Source organism: Pinus tabuliformis, chromosome 6 (assembly GCF_031772625.1).
Source record: "Pinus tabuliformis cultivar Carrire ecotype Pingquan chromosome 6, CPIR1, whole genome shotgun sequence".
NCBI lineage: Eukaryota > Viridiplantae > Streptophyta > Pinopsida > Pinales > Pinaceae > Pinus > Pinus tabuliformis.
This window is the reverse complement of record NC_142292.1, coordinates 1,146,825,014-1,146,841,870: the sequence shown is the minus strand read 5'-3', so window position 1 is coordinate 1,146,841,870 and position 16,857 is coordinate 1,146,825,014. Positions and strand designations below refer to the sequence as shown.

At 36.1% G+C, this 16,857-nt stretch overlaps 1 protein-coding gene and 1 pseudogene across 1 annotated transcript; one reads left to right on the top strand and one right to left on the bottom strand.

Moving 5' to 3' along the window:
• LOC149262901 (trafficking protein particle complex II-specific subunit 130 homolog) overlaps window positions 1–10,674 on the bottom strand; it is a 75,528-nt pseudogene extending 64,854 nt beyond the window's left edge.
• Window positions 10,533–15,985, top strand: LOC149262900 (glutamine synthetase cytosolic isozyme). Its single transcript, XM_089425385.1, has 14 exons — window positions 10,533–10,829; window positions 10,937–10,976; window positions 11,069–11,172; window positions 11,455–11,503; window positions 11,600–11,706; window positions 11,947–12,034; window positions 12,186–12,314; window positions 12,489–12,563; window positions 13,540–13,593; window positions 13,688–13,725; window positions 13,956–14,115; window positions 14,215–14,275; window positions 15,434–15,528; window positions 15,670–15,985. Exons 1-13 carry the CDS (start codon window positions 10,753–10,755, stop codon window positions 15,523–15,525), a joined length of 1,074 nt encoding a protein of 357 aa, XP_089281511.1. The 5' UTR covers window positions 10,533–10,752; the 3' UTR covers window positions 15,526–15,528; window positions 15,670–15,985.
• Window positions 15,986–16,857: the final 872 nt, after the last annotated feature.

Genomic DNA, 16,857 nt, shown 5'->3' with positions numbered 1-16,857 from the left:
ACAACATATAAAAACATAGCAAGCACAAATAAAAGAACTCAATACACAATTTTTTTTTGAAGGAGTTCACCCCTCCTGGGCTACATCTCCATGGTCCAGCTTCATAATGTGGGCCTTTGTATTAGCTTAAATAGTGCTCAAATTGTTGTTACATGCATCCAATGCTCTGGGTACCTATTCCAATGAGTTTAAAGCATTCAAATCTATCATAAATGATTATTTTTTTACTCAATTTGGTTACCAGTTGCTCTGGGAATGACCTTCAACACCTAGTGGCCCTAGGATTCAAAAATATTCAAGTGAACAAAAACACCTATAGATGACCTCTTATGCCTCTAAAACCTGCTCCAATGAAAAAAAATTAAAATCTATTAGAAATGGTTATTTTTTTACTCAATTTGGTTACCAGCTACTCTGGGAATGGCCTCCAACACCTGGTGGCCCTAGGCTTCAAAAATATTAAAGTGAACAAAACCACCTGTAGATGACCTCTTCTGCCTCTAAAACCTACTCCAATGAATTTCTAGCATTCCAATTAGCCAAGAATGACTATTAATTTTCGAAATTTAGTTGAGAATTGAGTAATTTATGGCTCAAACAGTTTTTCCTAGAAAACCTCCTCTAAATCTTGAGAACTACCAGTTAAGTCCGCCAAGTTTGGTGGCGGTTCCGGATTTAGTGGCTCTGCCATAAATTTTGCCAACTTAATTACAGATTAATGAAATGATAAATTGATTAGTGGCACACTAATCCCGCTTAACAGTTGACCCCTAGCTCTTGGTTCAGGCACTTGGTCACATGGGGCAGGGGCTGGCCCCGGGGGGCTTTCTTTTTACCAAACTTGCAGAAGCTCTAACTTTTGCATACGATGCCGGTTTTTCGAACCGTTTGCGGTGTTGGAAAGCTGGAGACGAAATATATCCATTAATTTAGGTCTAAAGGAATTCTTAGAACTTTCATTTTTAAGCTAAATACTAATCCCTGATCATTACCTCTGTGTTGGTCTTTCGGCACTATCCATGCCTCTCTGCCTTGTACTCACTGCCCCTTGTTGCAAATCTGATCATTGATTTGATTTTTCTTAGCAAACCCTGCTCTAGAAAATCGAATGGTTGATAACTCTAGCGTGTTCTCCAACTGACCCTCAAGCCTCCTCTTATACTTTTTTCTGTTGAGTCTTCAACAGCCGAGATTACATCTCTAATCAATGGCTAAGGTTATACTTAGCTTGATCCATGTCATTTAGAACCTTCTGACCCAGTTTTATATTAATACCCATTAATATTTTATTTTTCCTAAGTTTAGACTTAGGAACTCCATTAAAAATATTAATTATTTTGATATCTCCTTAACCGGGTAGAATCTGCCCAAAGGATTTATGGGTATTGGAGATCTCATGTGCTTTAGCCTCTCCACCAATTTTCATGGCTAGAGCACATCCTATGCTACCCAAAATCAACATTGTCTCCTTACGCTTCCTTGCTTTCCTTGTTTGCTTTCTCCAAATCCAAGTGAATGTCAGAGTGCTCCAAGAATTTTCTAAGTGTGCAAGAGTGTATGAGAGAGAGAATGAAAGGAGAGAGCCAAAAATGAAATAATAAAAGCTATTAATTGATTCTATGATGCCTTTTTATTATTTATGTCTCCTTTTCTTCATTTTCCTTCATTTTACCTCTAATTTACCTTGAATGCAAATTTGTTTCTCTTCACCTTCCTTTTCTCTTAATTTCATAATTAAATACCATTTACTGCCTCTTTTCTTTTACCAATTTCCATAGCCATAAATAAACCACAAGATAATGTTTTTCCCAACATTCAACTTGGAATACATGTCCCATGACCTTGGTTTAATTTTAATTACATGGAAAATCAACTAGGTGCTATTACATCCTCTTGGGAATCATCTCGCCCCACATGTGTATCCGTACCTCAATCATTGACCTAGGAGGGTGACAGTCAAAAGTAGGCCTTGTCTCCAAAAACCTCTCAAAAAATAAACAAAACAACTCTAAAGAAAAAGGGAAGTTCGACCTCCCATGTATCATAGCGTGACATCTATCTAATGTTATACAAAAGTACTGCAAAAAAATGGTAGACCATCTGACACATCATGGCCTTTGCACCAAAGAACCAATATCAAACAAAAGAGGTAAAGTAGTGCAGTTCTCATCACTGATAGAGTGTGCAATGGTAGTCACTAATAGTGAGAGGCACCTAACCTCATCTACGCCAAAAGAAGAGATTCATACTTGTCCACCAGACTTGAAAATATGCTAAAGAAACTTTGTGATCCCCAATGTATCTCTGAGAGTAGATAAGTTGACTCTCTATTGCAACATCGAGGGGGACATCAGGGAACTAGGGAAAATCCTCCCCTCTTGGATAGGCCAATGATAAAATATATGTCCTCCTTAGTGGGTTGGTACCACATGTCAGGACCGGAATGGAAAGCCCGCTGGTGGACATCCCACCAACGAATTAACTATACCAACAACTGGGAGTTCCCATTTAGGGATGTACTCCTCATAGTACTTAAGGATGCTTACATTCCTCAAGAGGCATTGGGTCGCTATCATAATAGGGCGAGGGTACAAATCTCTCTCCCTCTCCCGTGTGTCCCACTGTTGTTCCACATTGTATTGGTCAACCCTTTTCTCCTGTTGTTGTCACTCCTCTCTCCATTGACATATCTACATGATTGACATATAAAATACATCAGCCTCATACATAAAACATGTTTTTTTTATTAAATGAAAAATGTGTTTATAAATATGGACATATAACTTTCAATTAAAAAAAACTTCAACCTCCGTGTGCCAAAAAAATAGGATTGCACCGGACACGGTGTGCACATCAACTTGACACACCGCTTTCAGTGTGCATACATACATAACATTAGTTATTTTTATTTTTCAATGTGATGTGTCGACATAACATTCCACACTGGTGCATTAATTTTACACTGACGCACCACACTGAGCTATACTTTTTAATATTATAATATCCGTTTTTTAAAAATAAACGCATCGAGAAGTTAATTTTACCAGACGCACCTAAAAGAATAATATTTTTATGGTGATGTGTCCTTGAACATAACTTCCAAGTGTGTTGATCTTATACACCAGTTAGTGGTGCTTTCAATCCATTGCCTAACGGAATGACGTAAAAATTATAATTTTTAAGGCAATGCGTTGTGGAACTTCATGGACTAGTGAATTTCCATTTACCAAACACAATGTGTAATATTAAAAAAATATGGTGCATTAACTTTACACAACGATTTGTGGTGCACCCTGTAAATTTATAGGGTGCACTGTGAATAGTGCGGGCTAAACCTCATGAACGCCTTTTTTTTTTAAACAGTGATTTTTTTTACTTAACTTTCAATTCTACTTCGCTAAAAATATAAGTTAGCAAGAAACATAGACATTACCTAAACATTTACTCGTTGAGGAGGCATGGTTTCCCCGCAATCGAAAAAATCAAATTTGAGCACCATTTGACAAAATTCAAAAGGCACACAGTGAGAAACGAATGGAAGGATTGAAAGCAAGGGAAGCATTCATGGTAGGATGCTTCACAGAGGCAAAAGTGGCACCGGTGCTTGAGAGCTCTACAACACTACAAATGGTAAAATGAATTTTACAACCGATAATTATTTTTTATTTAACCTTGTTCTGATGCGCTCGAGTACCCGACACAGCGGTGTGGATTATGTATGAAGAGCATCACCATTTTTTAAATTAAAAACCCTACCATGATTGAGATGTTATTTACGCACCGAAACGTTTCAAAACAAGAATAACATCTGTCATTCGGGGAGTATAGCACTGAAATGGTCAAAATGAATTTTACGATCGATAATTTTTAAATTTAAACCATTTCCAGTGTTATCAAGTAGTATACATATCGATGCTCCAGATTCACCTAGTACACCACTATTTTTAAATTTAAAAACCTGCAATGGTGCACCATCTTCTACTAAGCATCAATGCCTTCAATTCAATTAACGACATCGATGCATATAATATAAGTAGCGCAACGCTACTTTTAAATTAAAAACACCACAACGGTGCACCATATTGTTTATGCATCAGGGCATTTGTATACGGGTTTAGTATCGGGGCATCGCAAGAGTATAACACTAAACTAGGAAAAATTAATTTTACGACTGACATTTTTTTAAATTTAACCCTTTTCTAGTGCTATTGAGTAGTATACACACCGATGTGCATTATGTACTTAGTGCACCATTATTTTTTTATTTTTATAAAAAATAACTCTACCACGGTGCACCATATGCTATTAAGCACCGATGCGTCTAGTTATAGTAACACACTAGTGCATTAGTGTATTATAGACACACCATTAAAAAACATTTGCCTACTTAACTCCGCTAGTGACCTTCACTATAAATGGATTTTTGGGCTATTTTTATAAGGGTTTCCGCAATAACCTCCGTTAGAGGGTATTTTCCTTGTAGTGAAATATTGTATAGAGCTGTGTATATAAAGCTTCATAAAACAATATGTTTTTTTTAAGCATGTCTTTTGTGTTGTATACGGAAAAAGAACACCGAGGACGGTGTTCCCCCAAGGGGATGAATTTGTGACAACCTTGGTTATTTTCTACTCTTTTTTTTATGTATGCAATGTAAGTACTGATTAAAAAAATGGGTTCAGGCAAGGGACACAAATTCCAGAGATGGGGAGATTACTTGCTTGGGATTTTTAAGGTTTCCTTGCTATAGGAAATATGAATTGTTTATGATAGTCATTAAAGGTTGGTTGGTCTGCCTTAAATGGACTGGTCTTCTTAATTAATTTAGCTGAAGAATAAGCACAAGGAGCCATGTTGGCCTTGGACAAATTGACAAGGCAGAAAAGGAAGAAAATTATGAAGAATGGGTTGCACTGGTACTAGGGATAATGTAAGTCAATAATGTAGAACAAAACGAGGTGGACAAGAAGGAAGGGTAGACATACAACATCCCCCACGATCACTTAGAACAACATCATTGTGGATGAGGGATGAAGGGAATGTTGAAGGCAATACAGTGCAAAATTGATAATTTATGACCATGAGTAGAGTGAAGGAGGTAGCCTAGGAATGGTGTAATAAAATACTTGCAAGTTACAGAGCTCGTGTTGGAAAATTGTGTTTATTGGGGAGCATTTCCTAAAAAGGAAATCATCAGTAAAATATAGAGATTATGCAGGAGACTACAGGAAATTTGTGCATATCCCTTCTCTAGAGATAATCAAAGACATTTGCAGGGAAGGAGGATTCTTGCACATCGACAACTCTAAGAGAAGATACACACACACACACACATATATATTTCATGTTGAAATATATTTATCTTGAATTGGAATAAGGCAACTAAGTTTGGGACAACGACTCTCCACCCAACCATAGATAAGATGGAACTAGTCCTCACTTGCAGTTGTCACCCCCAAGCCATATTCTAGAGATTGAGGTGGTTTTTTATCAAGGGACTAAACTCCAACTGCTAGTTGAGATAGGGATTCCAGGGGTTCTCCCACCTCCACCCACCAACTATTTAGCAGTCAACAATTGCACAATGATTGTCCTACCTGCAAATGTTGACTACTAAATAGTTGGTGGGTGGAGGTGGGAGAACCATTGGAATCCCTGTCTCAACTAGTATTTGGAGTTTAATCCCTTGAGAAAAAACCACCTCAATCTTTGGAATATGGCTTAGGGGTGACAACTACAAGTGCGGATTAGATGCAACTTGTCTCTGGTTGGGTGGAGAGTCATTGTCCCAAACTCAATTGCCCTATTCCAATTCAAGATAAGTATTTTTCATGTTGAAATGTAATGAATTTCGTGTTTATTCTTATTGAACAAATTTTATATCATCTGAATGAATGTAACATGGGTTCTTATGTGGCTATATTTACTAATGCTTGATAGATATCAGATTATGGAGAAAATTGCAATGATTTCCATGTCATATTTACTAAGCTAATGATATGTCCCTGATTTTGTGATGTATAACACTCCAATGTGAATGAGTCATTATAATGCTGGTTGGTTTCCACATGAAGAATGGCAATGTTAGTTTCCTGATACCTGTATCATTGATCTTTGTGCCATAGAGACAAAGAGTATAAGCTCATGATCTTTGATTCCTCGTGCACACACACACACACACATATAAGTATATGTACTAGTGTTTGTAACCTGTAAGCACATACACATGTACAGGGGTGTGTAACATGTATGATGTGCTTATAATTCTGAAAGGATAGGGATTATAACCATGAATTAATACCAGTTGGATGTGCAATAGGGAGGAACAATAGTCATTAGGGGGATTGACTGTAATTGCTATATCTAAACCTGAGTTGCAGGAATGTAATTTTACACAAACACACACACACAGAGGTGTGGCTGATCGTTTTAATTACTCTTGAGCATTGAGGATGAAAACTTCAGTAATAATGTATTTTAACCATGTGCATTGTATCCTATGTGAAATCTAGGGAATAACCCAATGCTTCTGTAGGTATTTTACAAGCTTAAGTCAATGGGAGTATTGTTGTATCATTGTATTGGCATATGACTGTAATGTTGTATGGAAAACATAGGGAAAGAGTAATCTACAGATGAAATACATTTTGTAGGCTTAAATACATTAAAATGGTTGTGTTTTCGAGTTGTTACAACAGAGCATAATTGTCAAGTTGATATATATATATATATATATATATATATATATGCATGCTATGTTGTAGTAACTCGACAACAAATACATCGACAATGTATTTCACATCGTGATACAGTCTAGAAGTGCATTCCTTTGTACACATTGTAGTGAAGCATATAGTGCTCACTCTAATGGTTAATTCCCTGAGGGATAGGCCTTGGTCACATGACGAGCATGTGACCGGGCAGAAATTCCAAGAGAGGTGACCATTATTATTGCCCGAGATTGGGGCCAATTCTTGTGTACATGTCGAGTTGGAGGTATTAACCCTAAGGGCCAGGAGGTGGACCATATAACCACCATTGTGACTAAGGGCAAAGGCTTGGGCTTAATCAGGTGGTGCGGATTTATACAAAGGATTGACGATTGAGAGATATAGTGGGGCCTCCCCCTTATGATGTCAACAAGGGGATATATATTCACATGTGGAAGGGTAATGCAAGGTAGGTAGCATCGAAGTACACCACATGTCTGAGTGACATGGCATTATAGTGGCATGTCATGTGGGCATGACATAGGGACCATGTGGCAGTCAAAGAAAGGTAACACAATTGAAATTAATAAAACATCTAAAGGGACATAACTTGCAATCATGAAGTCCAATAGGGACAAAGTTTATATCACTGGAAAGGTCTTGTTGAGACGAGTATGATGATGACATCTAATTTTGGTTTTGGAAACTTGGAAGAAAGTCAAGGATTTTTTTTAAGCCCATTTCTCTAACCATACCAGGGAAGTCGAGTTAGCATAGTGAACACATCCTTGAGGGTAAGGAGGTGTGTTTACAATGAGGTATCGCATTCCAGGTTGCTTGGGTAGGTACCTGCTCTAGTGTTTCAAGTTTCGATTTTTAATAATGGCTTACAATGCATGCTTGAATGTGTCAAGATTGTATGGTTCAATTATGTGTTAGAGAGTTTAAACGGTTGGTCTTTTTTCTTAGTCTCTCTCCTAGGTATGGGTCTCCTCCTCTACATTGGCACCATCTCCCATTTTCTCACCTTCATGCGCAAGCATTGTTTCCTTTCCCATTGGTTCTCTATAGCCTCATCTAGGCCTAGATCTCAAATTATCATCCCTGCATTTTTGGCATGAGCCCTTCAACAAACCTTCATGTGTCTTAGCATAACTATAATCCCCCTTGTCTTGGAAAACATTGCCATGTTTTCCCCGTGTTGACCCAAAGAGCCCATTCGCATTGCAAATTTATCTCTAAGGTGATCTTGGTGGCTCCCATGTTTGGTATATCGAGCCTTTACTTCTCCTCAACTCTACCATCAACAAACTCCTCTTGAATTCAAGAGGAAATCCAATATCTTGAAGAGGAGTTGTTGACTAAGTGAGAAGCAAGATCTAAAGCCGAGGTTTTAACTTCATTGGTGGATTGGATGCCAAATCTTGGGCACACCAGGGGTTGGAAAAATCAATATTTGCTTACTATAAACCTTTATTGGTGTTTAAAGTTGTTGCTTCGCAAAGTTTTGTGGAGAGAAATGAAGTAAATCCATAGATTATGCTTCAACTTGATGAGATACAATGGAACATAGGGACATAGATGGCATGATTACACACATAGAAATCACACTTGCTTATCTCAACGCCCCTACTCCTCTAGTCAATCCAGCTACTCATGATCTTATTGAGGTCTCCACCTCATCGTAATTGTGGCAAAGTTTTGTGGGAGAGAAATGAAGTAAATCCATAGATTATGCTTCAACTTGATGAGATACAATGGAACATAGGGACATAGATGGCATGATTACACACATAGAAATCACACTTGCTCATCTCAACGTCCCTACTCCTCTAGTCAATCCAGCTACTCATGATATTATTGAGGTCTCCACCTCATCGTAATTGTGTTTACATTATTTTCTATTGCCATGATGTAGTCTTTTGCTACTATGTTGTCTATTGTTTTAACATTATGGATTTTTATGTTTAAAGTATGTAATAGGCTACATGTACTATAGTTAAGCCTGCTTTTGAGGTATTCTAGGCATGTTTCTAGTAGTAAAGCCACTCTTAGTCATCATGATGGCTCCCATTTGGTTTTAAACAACATACTTTGGACTAAATCTATACTCTACTACTGTTGGTTTGGTTTCTAGTGTGGCAAGCCATGAGAGTGAGGAGTTGATTGCTTTCTCTGTAATAATCTTCTTATAATAATAGAAGGAAAGTAATTTAATTTAAAAAAATGTACATATATGTAAGAGCAGTGAAATGCATTGCATTAATTTTATCTTCGAATTATAAATTTATGTTATCATTATATTTCATATTAATTATAATAACAAACATTAATATATTATAATATATTATATTTAATGGAAATATATGAAATACCATTTTATTAATATAATACTTGATTAATTGCGAATAACAAGGATATTAAGTACTTAATAACAAAATATAAGATAAATTTAAATTATATAAACATAGATGAGTCAATTTTTTTAAATATTTTTTTGAGTTTTATTTTATAGTTAAGTTTGAGTGAGCATAAGCAAAAGTCTTTTTTTTTCTATGATATCTCCTTGTTTTCCAAGTCAAGTCTTTTTTTTTTTGATATTTCCTTATTTTCCTCACTTAAAATGATGCCCTGTTAGGAGATCTACTTCCTTAAACTATTGAGTTTCACTTTGCATGGATGCTTCTTAGGTTTGAAGTGTTTTTGAAGAACCTTTTTCTCAAGTTTTTTGAAAACTCGAAAAATGGTTACAATCTAATAAGACTTTGTGCATATTTGAAAATCATTATATATGTTTGAAAACTCTAATAAAAATAGACCAATTCTAACAACTTTGATTTTCAGTGTACATTAAATCATTATACATTTTTGAATACTCTAGTGAAAATATACCACTTCTAGAAACTTTTGGAATATTATGGTTACCCGAAACTAAAATTATAACTTTGATGAAGTCACAGTTAATTCCATCACCAAATTGACGAACACATATCAAAACATTACACATGTTACACCATTGATGCCACCACATATTCAAATACGTTTGAATTCTACTCATGTTCACCCAAACTTTCCAATGCGACCATCTACCCAAGCTCCCAAAACCCATTGGAATTGGAATAAATAGGAGCTTATACTTCTTAAATCCTCTGATTATTAAATAATATTCTTAATTATTATTTCTAAATAACCATGACGTAGCTCAAATGATCACCCTCGTCAAGATTCTGTGTTTTTCCTTGTTATGCGCTTTGCCATTTATAATTTTTTTTGAACTTTACTCCTCCATTTTATTCTTATATTTAGTTAGTGAGTATATCATGAACTTTCTTTGTTGAAGTGAGTATGATGGCTTTCTAATTTGCATCCTATGGTTATGGTTATGATGAAGTCGGGTAAACTTGACTTCTTGATAGTAGCATGAATTGACGACGAAGGCTTGGCTCCCAGGGGCTCACTTCGCATGCGTCTGGCATCCGATTACTTTCATTTAATAATTAAAGCAAAAGATTATGATTACTTTCATTTAATAATTATGATTAGCGAGAGAGGAGCGGGAATGCCTGCCTGGTTAAATGGAAAACAAAAGAAAAGATGATGATTAGCGGGAATGGGAATGGGAATGCGTGTTACCATTAGAGACAAAATGTATGTATCAGTAATACACATGGGAGGGAGGTTGTGGATTAAAATCTTAAATGAGAGGTCAAGGCTTCCTGAAGACGTTGAGCGCCCCCATCGTCTTGGTGCATCACACAAATCCTTTTCCACTCCTCATCGAAGCACCGTGAGCCTCAACCACCCGTTTCAGATTTCCCCCACCTAATCCCCATCCAGCTAAACCTGAACCATCCAAACCCGTATGCAAGATGAGCTGATTTCCATATGTTGCCTCAAAGTCAAGATTAACGTGATTTTGCACCTTCATCTCTTGAATCTTATCCCCTTCCTTCCTTATATGCATTTGCTACACCTTATCCGGAGATAAATTCATTCCACATTCAATCCTCTCCTTCCCTCTGGTTTGTTTTGGAGAGTGGCCATGTCGAGCGTATTAACAGACCTTCTCAACCTTGACCTGAGCGACGTGACAGAGAAGGTCATTGCAGAGTATATATGGTGAGATGTCCATCCATATGTAGCTGAAAATTCATTTTGAAGCAATTTTGCTCACGGGTTTCACTTTACATTACATTATGTATTGTTTGTTGGTGTGTGGTGAGCAGGATTGGAGGATCAGGAATGGATATGCGCAGTAAAGCCAGAGTAAGTATAATAAATATGGTTGCTGCTACTTTCACATTGGCTCTTGGTGTCTTTTCTGGCACCATGATTTATGCCATTCTGTATTTTCATAGTCTCTGTCAGGACCTGTGAGTAGCGTTAAAGAGCTTCCCAAATGGAACTATGACGGCTCCAGCACTGGACAGGCTCAAGGACATGACAGCGAAGTCATTCTATAGTAACAACCGATATTCAACTTTACGTTTCTGTTTTTACTGTTCTCTTCCTTTCATCATCGTGCATAGGCCTGGGTATATGGTCCTTTTGTTTTATTAATTTGATTCTATACGGCCCAAAATGCAACATAAATTAACAGTTTAGAATATTCTTCCCTGTACTCTGAAATTTCTAAGATATTACTTGATTCCAAGTCTATATGAGTTTCCAATATTAAATGTTCTTGTTCTCATAGTTTGGAACATATATAACCCAATTGCGTGGTTTGTTCTGATTGAGGCAGTCCACAAGCTATCTTCCGTGATCCATTTCGCAGAGGAAAGCACATTTTGGTAAGGATTTCTTTAAGAGTCATGTTGAAGATTTTATTGATTCTTTCTCAAGAAGATTCTCCGGGCTGCTTCTGATAAGTTCATGTACAAATGCAGGTAATCTGTGATGCCTACTCTCCTAATGGGACTGCTATTCCTTCCAACAAGAGGGCTGCAGCAGCGAAAATTTTTAACGAAAAGGCGGTTACTGATGAAGAGACATGGTAATGCAGGAACTCAGAAACAACTATTTTCGTTTTCCTTTTGAACAGATTTGTATGTGCATTCGTGGTTTTTTGAAAGTAACGAGTGCTTGGTGATGGTCTAGTTGTGAATAGGTGGTAATACAGAACACGTGACTTGTACCGAACATCACTAATTCTATGAGCATATATCCACCTACCTAGCTTTAGTTTCTTGTGTTTTCTTAGGGTTTCTGCTCTTGCTCTGTTTCTGGTCTTCAGGTACGGGCTTGAACAAGAATATACACTGTTGCAAAAGGACGTCAAATGGCCTCTTGGCTGGCCAATTGGTGGCTACCCCGGTCCTCAGGTGAGCATTCAAAAGAAAGGCCGGCTAACGATGTTAGGCATTTATATATGATCATCGACTAATTTATATATAGGACTGAATTTATGAACTTATCACCATGAAGCTACTTCATAGATGGACACTGAATGACATATTTGTATGTTTCCCATAGGGCCCATATTACTGTGGAGTTGGGGCTGACAAAGCCTGGGGACGAGACATTGTTGATGCCCATTATAAGGCTTGTCTCTATTCAGGAATCAATATCAGTGGCATCAATGGAGAAGTCATGCCAGGGCAGGTAATACAAATCTTGGAATTCCTATCTTTACCACAATATATGCAATTTGGGGCTATTTAGACCTTAATCTAAGGATACCTGAGAAATTTCATGCAAAATATCAAGGGTAGTTTCAATTTAAAGTTGTTTAAGGATTTCAAACTTCTGGTATAAGCATCATATTTGCATGTGCAGTGGGAATTTCAAGTAGGTCCGTCAGTGGGTATCTCAGCAGCAGATGAGCTGTGGTGTGCTCGTTTTATTATGGAGGTATAGCCTTCTTTTCATACTTCTCTTATCTTTAATTTCTTCGTAAAGGCATAATATTTCTTAACTGGTTTAATATCCTATGATTGATTATTGTGCTAAAGGGATTTTTAACTGCAATTGCTCTGCCTTGCTGCTCCTAGAAGTGAGGAGCTCTACAGCCCGGATGACTGGGGAGATGCTGGTTACATATTTTCTTGATAAAGTTAAAAGTTTAGATATATCATCTTGACATCATATTTATTAAGTACAACCCAAAGTTTTCATCCCTGTCTAAATAGATCTAGGGTTAAGATAGTTGTATGTTAATGGTAAACTTTAAATCGATAGAATTCTATGTTTTAGGGTGAATTGGCATTGTGTATATATAGAAGTGAGGTACTCTACAGCCTGGCTGGCTGGGAGACGCTGTTTACATATTTTCCTGATAAGATTAAAAGATTATCATAGATAATCTTTGACATTATTAATCCAATTCAAATTTTTTTTGTTTTTATTGAAGCTTAATAAACCCTAGGTTAAGATAGTTGTGGTAAACTTTAAAAGGCCCTGCATTAAGAGCAGATAGTTGTGGTAAACTTTAAAACGATAGAATTCTATGCTTCATGGATGTATTTGCTGTGTGTATATATAATAGAGTGAAGTGAGCATCAATTCAGCAATTGTATTAGACTTTATGGCAAAGAGTCCACCTTACAAGTTCACATATTGTGGTTAGTTTTAATTTTTGTGTGGTAATTGTGCTACTTTGTTGAAACAATAATTATACCAGGTGTTAGGAAACAAATGGGAAATAGGAGTTTCGAAGTTTTAACTTGTGTTGATCTCCCTAACTGGAGAATTCTCCCCTTTATTGACCTCTTAAAATGCATGTATTGAGTTCGGTAGCCAGTCGTGTTATGTCGTTGTAGTGCAAATTGATCTTTACATTCTCCAAGAGAAATTGTGGTTAATTGACTTATCTAATTTTCGAGTGCAGAGGATTACAGAAAAGGCGGGTGTCGTTCTGTCCTTTGATCCCAAGCCAATTGAGGTAAACTTATGGGAAAGTATGTGGTTCTGGCATTTTTTGTTGATGCTCCTTTATTTATCTAATGACTAACGGGACTACCTACTATTTGTTTCAGGGGGACTGGAATGGTGCTGGATGCCACACAAATTACAGGTAAAGGTTGTTTTACCCCAAGTATGATATACGTAAAAAAGCACATGAAATGAATGTACGAAAGGGTAGGTAAGCGAGGAGCATTCCTTACTAGAAAAGAGGAAAGCATTTGGTCAAAACAATATTGGCCGTAATTCCGCTTTGTAAACCAATAAACGAATCACCGTTGGAATAGATTTACGTTTGCATGTTTCCATTGGAGGAAAACGTCTAACGTACTCTTTGAACAGCACCAAGTCCATGCGCAAGGAGGGAGGCTTCGAAGTAATTAAGAAAGCAATAGAAAAACTGAAGTTGAGGCATAAGGAGCATATTTCTGCCTATGGGGAGGGCAATGAGAGACGCCTCACTGGTCGGCACGAGACAGCAGACATGAATACCTTTTCCTGGGTATGTTTCATTTCCTTGTGAAAGTTAAAACTACTGGCAATTTTGTCGACATTTTGTGGTTCGGGGAATTATGTAATACGCCTTTTTGATGGCTAACAGGGTGTTGCAAATCGAGGAGCTTCAGTTAGAGTGGGCCGGGACACAGAAAAAGAAGGAAAAGGTGAGATGCTGCCAAACCCCGTCTTCAATTTTTATCCCCAAGATAACTGAGGGGATATTGATTGCAAAATTGGATATATATATATAATTGCTCAAGAACTTAACATACTGTGGTTGTAAAAAACCATGATAACTGTTCTCCTTATTAATGTTTCTCAACAATTCTTTTTTGTGGGGTTGTCTTATTTCCTGCTGTTGTCTTATGTCTATGTATCTTACTTCGAGACGATTAGTGCTATTTACTGCAAACTGTTAGCTCCAAATTTTGATGCCCTGTTATGCAACTTCACGAACTCAGAGTGCTTTATATGTGCTTGAAAATCTCCGACCTCCCTCTCCCCACTAACAAAGAGAACACATTAAAAAAAGAGAGAAGGAAAAAAAGAAGAGGCAAAGAGAACACATTAAAAAGAGAGAAGAAAAAATTACACTGTTTCTCCTCAAAACAGAAACCCAAAATGAACTGGAGTAAAACCTATCTTATGGTCCTGTAGAAAACTTCTCGAATATTTTCTTGGCAGCCCGCTGAGGAAAAAGATCAAGCATTGCTCCGGATTCATTATTTTCTTCTTTCTCAGTTGTAAGTGATTATAGAGGAGTGAAATTTTAACAGGAGAATAAAATAAAGAATTGTAGTAGATGGATGACAACCTCCTCTTCTCAGGAGCTCTAGCTAACCTCCTAAGCAGCAGGGCCTAAGCATTTTTGGGCAAAATTTGGTTTTGTCCGGTTAACTGCTTTTTTCCTTCCTTCCTTCCTGGAAGGAACCACCGCTGTCACTGTGAGGTAATTGTGGTTCAAACTGTTTAAGTAGAATGGATAATAAATAGTTGACTACATATTTTATGAAAATGTTGTTCAACATAAATTAGGGATTTCAAATTGAACCTTCATCGGCTAAAGCTTTCGAATTGCTGGGTCATTATATTAATTTTTGTCAATAAAAGCCTTTTCGAATTGCTGGGTCATTCGATAGCATTCATGGATATATATATATATATATTTCATTTGCATGATAATTTTTTACTTTTTCTAATATTTTAATAGTAGAAATTTGCCCATTTAACAAGTAAAAGCCTTTTTTTTTTTAAATTAAAAGAAACCCTGGAGTATAATTTTTTCTACTTAACAAACTTATGATGTTTTTGGCTTAATTCAGGTTATTTTGAGGACCGTCGACCTGCTTCAAACATGGATCCATACATAGTGACTTCTATGATTGCTGAGACGACCATTCTATGGAAACCTTAAATTGTAAGTGTCTAGTAGCCTCTCTCTATTGGCTGCAAGTTTGTGTTATATATATACTTATACTTGTTCACAATGCATTTTTCATGTTGTAAGAAAGCCAGAGCATAGCTAACTTGATGGAGAACATATTGTCTTTTCTTACAGACAAAGTGGAGGCCAGTTACACGCGTGGTCGTGGTGCTTTGCTTTGGAGGCCAGCGTCACTGATAAGCTATATGTATGTAAATGTGATGCCAATGTTTAAGTAGGTTGGTAACTTTGCTTTGGTTGTGGGTAGACCTGAACTTTGGTCAAACAATTTCCTCTTGGTATATGGATATATATTTATTTGTGTATTTGTTTTACTTGTAATATGGCGAGGGCTTTAAAAGACTCTCTTTTACCTTTATTTATTTCGTTGTGGAAGATGTATTCGACAAATTGTTTAGAATGTTTGAATATGATATATTCTTTGTATTGATAGGCTTTTGTTTTTTTTACCTGCCATTGAAATGTTGTTGTGTATTTTTAGTTGTGAGGAGTTAAATCATTAATAAAATAATAATTTTAATTTGTTCATAAAAAGTTACAAATTTTATGGGGAAGGGATTGAGCGTAAGAGTTATGTGTGAAAGAGTTATGTGTGAGGGATAAAGATTGTTTATTGGATATTTGATTAAATAAATCATACACAATTTTAATAACAACTTTCTATACATGGATAGATAGTTTTTCCATTTTATATTAACACTAACCCCAACCTAAACTCAATTTAATTAAAAATAAATAAACATTATAATATTAAAATAATTAAATAAACACTAAGACTTATCAAAACTAATAAAAAAAATATTAATAATAAAAAATTATTTTTATTAAACCAAAGTCAGATTTCAATGTGTTGAAATTTCTATATTTTATTATTCCTAAATATTAAAATTTTACTTAATAATTAGAATTTATCTTCATTAAACCATATAAATATTTATTTAATAACTTAAGTTTATTTTCAATTTTATTAAACTAAATTCAAATTTCATTTTATTAAAAGTTTACATTAACTACTATTTTCAATTTAAATTTCAATTGTTCAAAGTTTGCAACAGTTCTCAATTTTGAAATCTATTTATTTTTCTTTGCTTAATAATATAGAAGTCCATATAGTTGTTGCATGATATAATAAATAGTAAATTATATATTTTATATAATCAGAAACCATCGTAGGACTATATTGTGATAATGTTTCATTTTTAATAAGAAGAGATGCAATATGTTTGTTGGCAATTATGTGTAGATAATATGTGGATTAGCCGCTTTTCGCATGGTGGTTGAAGTTAGCAATTATATATATAT